This window comes from Nasonia vitripennis (assembly GCF_009193385.2).
Source record: "Nasonia vitripennis strain AsymCx chromosome 1 unlocalized genomic scaffold, Nvit_psr_1.1 chr1_random0011, whole genome shotgun sequence".
Lineage (NCBI taxonomy): Eukaryota > Metazoa > Arthropoda > Insecta > Hymenoptera > Pteromalidae > Nasonia > Nasonia vitripennis.
Window position 1 is genome coordinate 497,794 of NW_022279599.1, and position 6,000 is coordinate 503,793.

Here is a 6,000-nt window from a genome sequence, read left to right on the forward strand (position 1 = left end):
AATTTTTTATAGTTTTCGTATAAATATTTGTTTATAAATAAACCATTAAACCTAGTGGAAAAAAATGTAATAAATTGTAATAAAACGTAAAAAAAAGTAAGAAAATGTAAGAAACTGTACCTTTTTGTTGAATTTCTGACCTTTTTTCATACGTTTTTGTACACTTTCTTACATTTTCAGATGCGTTAACTTTTTTTTACATTTTATTACATATGTTATTTTACCGCCTAATATAGTCAACATATTTTTTTAATTATTAATTTTATAATAAAATGTAACAATACATAATAAATTGTAAGAAAAAGGATGTAAGCAGAAGTAAGAAAATAAAAAAGGCGCCACTTTCGTATATGATATTACACTTACAGACAATTTTTTACATTTTGTTATAATTTTTTTACGTATTGTTACATTTGTCATTTCAAAGAAGAGACTCCCTTGAAATCCTGGATCAATGGATTTGTAATAAATTGTAATAAAACGTAACAAATGTACACTTTATTACATTTTTTATTTCCACTAGGGCAGTATTTAAAATAAAAACTAGATAAAAATCACAATGCTCAGAACAGTTTTAAATTAAAAATTAAGTATTGACTTATTAGTTAAAGGTATTCTATTGTAAATACGGTAATACTATTAGTACGCCAGAAGTTTTCACGAAGTACTAGGGATATTTGTAGTGCTACATTGAGGGTCTTTGTTGCTAACTTCAGATTAAGAACGTGAAAGAATGACTTGTAATATCTTTATTACTTTGGTTAAGGGTCCTCAAGCTTTATGATCCTGTTTGATATATAGCAAACAAAGAATTTTTGCCGTGGAAAATGACACCGTTAACCATTTTGACCTTAACCACTTAACCCAAGTAAAGATGATGGGTGAGTCAACTGAACAACCCTAATGAAAATAATAGGGCGCTTTGCGAAGTGTTTACTCATCCATCATCCTTACTTGGGTTATTGGGTTAAGCAACTCGGTACTAAAACCAATTTTAACTTAAGCAAAGAACGGTAATGGGTTAGTAAGGTTATTTTTTTGATACATGTGAGTTTCTCACATAAGCACGTTGCACTGCCTTTACAATACGAAAATAACTAACTTAAAATTAAGTGAAGGGCGGTAATGGGTTAGTAAAGTTATCTATATGCGAATACTTTTTAATCAACTAATTTGTTTATACTTTGTAATTATGTTATTAGTTATTTTATTTGTAAGTAATTCCTTCTTAAATGCATGCACCTAACATCAATAATTTGACATAATTTGACATTTTTTTGAATTCATTGGTTAACATAAATCAACTTTTAAATAAACACATTTTTAGAATAATTTCTTTATTTACTTCAAAAATAACAATTTCCATGTTTGACCATTTTTTTAGAATACTTTTGCAAAGAGTGTGCCTGAGTGTGTACGTTTGTTTAAGCACACCTGAGCTAAAAGATATGCTAAAGCAATAATACACAATATTTATTTCACATATGTGCTGACGTGCACCGAGACAGCCTCTATATTTTTTACAGTGCATATAATAATTGACTATATACTGATTTAATTATTATTCTAAAAGTCACTAATCGAATTTCTTACGTATACTTTAGTTTTTTGGCACGCGAAATTTTATGCATTTTCTAGTCTGAAGTTAGCAGAAGACCGCTTGGTGCTATGCTTCTACAAATTCCCTAGTATACTTGTTAATCGTTGCTGTACATGACGTTTCATTTTTAGGTTAAACTGTTGCAGATAGTCAAATATCTTTTATTTATATTAATATTGTTAAGTGTAATGTTAACTAACCATACATACTGCTTTTCGCTTATTTGTACGACAACAATTTAAAAAAAATCGTGCTTATTTCATTATTTGTACAAAAATTATTGTGAAAAAAGCATCTGGAGTACAAATAACAACGGCCTTGTAAATATACAATTTTGTACCTATTAATTTTGATAAAGATGTTCATTTAATTGATGTTATAGGTGTATGTTTATTTAATTGATGTTATACGCTATGTAAGTATCGATATCAAAACCATGTATTAGAAAAAAAAAAATTGAAAATAATATTTTAAAAGCTGTTTTATCTAAATATTTGATCTAAAAATACGTAAAAATTTTATATTAAATACTGCTATTTCGTTAACTTGGACAATGACGTTAAACTAACAAAAGATTAGATACTTACCTAGCGTATAAATTTGTCATGCAAATATTATGCATACTATTTTTCTGAAACTTGTACAACATAAAAATTGACATCAAACTAATGTAGTTATTAGCCCTGGCCAGCCCTATGTATGAAGTTCTGCATTAAAATCTCAACTAACCAATCTATGTTCCCTTCTACTTAACTCGTAGCCTTGAAGAATTCTCCAAACAAGCTTAGCTGATACTTTCATGTCCAAGCCCAATAACCTAAAGCCATGGTAATAATGTAGAAGTTCTGCTTTAACTTTTTGCCATAGAGTTCGTTTCTTCTCTATTGCTTTGTCAGAAGATTGAACAATGTCAGATATTTGAATATTATCTAGTTTTTGTTTTTGTTTCTCTTCTTTAAAACTTTTAACTGTTTCCTCAACTTTTGACGATGATTCATGACCATACTGTGTTGATCCATGATGAAAAAATTGTAAGTGCTGATTTTTTTTGACAGATTTGAATAAAAATTCACAATTTTTAATTTTTGTAGAATATCTTGATTTAATTGTGCCTGTACATAGTACAGCTAAACCACCAAAATCCAGTTTTTGATAATAAAAACCTGCAAAATAAATGAATAATTTTTTAATGTAGCTATATATATATATATATATATATATATATATATATATATATATATATATATATATATATATATATATATATATATATATATATAATTTAAGATCTGCCATTAGTAAATAATTAAGTATGAAGTCTGTTTCTAAATCATTTTTACATACTATTATTAAACATCATATCATAATACAATAAAATAAACAACTTATAACAAAAATTAATTATATGATTGTAGGAATCAAACCTATAAGGTTAGAGTTACAATTATGAAAATCTACACGGAACGAACAATACAAATACATACGTTTTGTTGCAACAAAGTTCAAAGTTGTCATTGTCTTCGTAGAAACTAAAGGATACATTACAAAAGTTTATCGTTTTTTCAGCTGTTTTTAAAACTGCGTTTCTTCGCAAGTGCGTGATAGCCGAGATGCGCCATTAGTCAGTTTATAGTCATTTTATAGAATAGTAAAATTATCGTTGAAGTCGTCGACAAATCAAACACAGATCTTGTACATTGTGTACATTATATACACGCATGATGTAGCTAGTAGCATGTAAAAGTTGGCAGGCTAGTGAACTTAGCGCCAAGAAAAAATATCAATATCAATAACCGATAAATTCGATTCGGTATATTGATTACGTAAAGAAAATTCTAATAAATCATGTGTTTGCGTATTCTTGTTTCTAATTATTTATTCTTTGAAGTTGGACATCGGAGATTATTTATTTTTATAGTAAAATTTATTTTCCCAGTTAGAAGCATCTACGCATGCGCGGGAATGACGTTATAGAAACTTACGAATCACAGCACCGCCATGCGGCCAATAACTTTCTGTAAGTTTTTAGGATTTTCTTAGCATTGCGAATTTGCGATGACACTCCTCCTAATAAACACTCATAAACTTTTAGAGATCTCTAACTCTCTTAATCTTGTTACGGGTACAGAGTGCAACGAAAAAGTAACGAACCCCGGGCTTGAACCGAGATCCTCTGGCTTGCAAGGCAGACGTTCTGTCGTCGCGCCACGGCCGCCACCGCATTGCACTCTTCTACTCGTCTTCTTATAGTAACTAGCAAAGTCCAGCGCGCTACGCACGGCTCAGTTATGTTGCCCAGTTCGTTCCCTGCTTAAAAAAGTTAATAGAAGTTGATAGAAATCAATAAGATTTTTTATTGACTTTGAGTATAACTTTTAATACCATTTTTTGCATTAGAACTTGATAAAATGCGATAACATCGATATAGTCAACTATATATATATATATATATATATATACAGGGTGACCCAATTTAAACGGGCACCGCTCATAACTCGTCAGGGACAGCCAAAATCGAAAAAATGGTAGAGACCAAAGTTCTAGGATATCGAAGGGGCAACCCGATGGTGACCTTGGATTTGACTTTGAACGCGTTTTTCAAGGTCATTTGAAGGTCAACTTTGGTTTTTTAAATAGGAACCTCATTCTTTTATTGCGGGAATGGAAAGAGCGGTAAATTTTACGTTCAGAATGGTATGTTCGGTTGCGGCACTGAAGGTCATCGCAAGGTCATGCAGCCAGAATGAAACCCCGCCTACGTAATTCCTCTAGCAACGCCAAATTAAAAAAATTGGTAGAGACCAAAGTTGTAGGATATCGAGGGGACAACCCGATGGTGACCTTGGATTTGACCTTGAACGCGTTTTTCAAGGTCATTTGAAGGTCAACTTTGGATTTTTAAATAGGAACCCCATTCTTTTATTGCGGGAATGGAAAGAGCGGTAAATTTTACGTTCAGAATGGTATGTTCGGTTGCGGCACTGAAGGTCATCTCAATGTCCTGCAGCCAGAATGAAACCCCGCCTACGTAATTCCTCTAGCAACGCCAAATTAAAAAAAAGTGGTAGAGACCAAGGTTCTTGTATAGGGGGGGGGGGGGAGAATTGTGACCTCGAATTTGAGCAAGTCCTACAAGTTCATTTCAAGGTCAAATTATTTTTTTTCAAACTTTACTTTTACTTTGTATCCGAGATGAAATCCCTTCTTAGATGTTCTCTGTCCAGCGGCCAAGACGCAAATGATCCCTCGCTAGCGTCCAAACATAAGTCTCGCTATTCCCCGAAGGATCCCTTCCGACGGTTAACTTGCGAATGACTCCTCTAGGTGGTCGCCACCTACCTACCCGAACTCCTGATGTGCGAAAAATAAAAATGGCTCCCGAAATAAGCCTTTTAAAATAAGTCCCGCGCTCAGTCTTGCCACCGCGACTCCGTCGAACCTTCCCCTACGACGCTTAACTCACGAATGATTTTCAAGCAGGCGCCCCGGCCCCGCGCCGTACCTGCCGCCCGAACTTTCGATTTGCAAAAATAAAAATAGCCTCCGAAAATTGTCGAAAGAGTCTCACACTCGGCCTTCCGCCAAAAATATTATTTTTTTAATTTGGCGTTGCTAGAGGAATTACGTAGGCGGGGTTTCATTCTGGCTGCAGGACATTGAGATGACCTTCAGTGCCGCAACCGAACATACCATTCTGAACGTAAAATTTACCGCTCTTTCCATTCCCGCAATAAAAGAATGGGATTCCTATTTAAAAATCCAAAGTTGACCTTCAAATGACCTTGAAAAACGCGTTCAAGGTCAAATCCAAGGTCACCATCGGGTTGCCCCTTCGATATCCTACAACTTTGGTCTCTACCATTTTTTCGATTGTGGCTGTCCCTGACGAGTTATGAGCGGTGCCCGTTTAAATTGGGTCACCCTGTATATATATATATATATATATATATATATATATGTATCAACTGAAGGTTCTGGTCTTGAGCGAGAGTCACGAGGTCCATGCATGATGGCATCTTGATTGCCTCGACTCTGGAGAGCGCATCCGCAGCGGTGTTGTCGAGGCCTTTGACGTACGCTAAGGTGATCTGGTGCTGCAACAGATAGTCGAGCTGTCTGGATTGGCGAGGCGACGCTTTCTCTGGTGGCTGCTGGACTGCGAGTGACAGTGGCTTGTGGTCTGTCAGCAGCGTAAACGGGCGCCCCTCGGCGCTCCAGGTGCTGTTCTCTCCCGTAGGAGGTTACGATTATATAGTCTAAATACGCCCGAGCAAAAGGCAGGTCTCGCAGCAGGCGATCCATTGCCCTTTGAAGTGACTGCGCAGCGTTACGAAGGCCCATGGATGATCTGGTGAACTCAAATAAGCCGAATGGCGTAATAATGGCCATCTTGTGTGCAT

General features: G+C 34.8%; 1 protein-coding gene across 3 annotated transcripts in view; it reads right to left on the reverse strand.

Annotated features, from left to right (window-relative positions):
- LOC103317046 (mitochondrial proton/calcium exchanger protein) overlaps window positions 1-3,775 on the reverse strand; it is a 164,248-nt gene extending 160,473 nt beyond the window's left edge. For 2 of the 3 annotated variants that reach the window (XM_031921450.2, XM_031921451.2), the window contains exons 1-2: window positions 3,085-3,775; window positions 2,330-2,763 (exon numbers count right to left, since the gene is read on the reverse strand). In XM_031921450.2, the coding sequence (XP_031777310.1) occupies window positions 2,330-2,763; window positions 3,085-3,142 (492 nt within the window). In that variant the 5' untranslated portion in view covers window positions 3,143-3,775. Of the gene's footprint in view, window positions 1-2,187; window positions 2,764-3,084 lie in introns of all 3 variants that reach the window. The other variant, XM_031921452.2, reaches the window with a different exon arrangement.
- Between the last annotated feature and the right edge of the window lie 2,225 nt (window positions 3,776-6,000).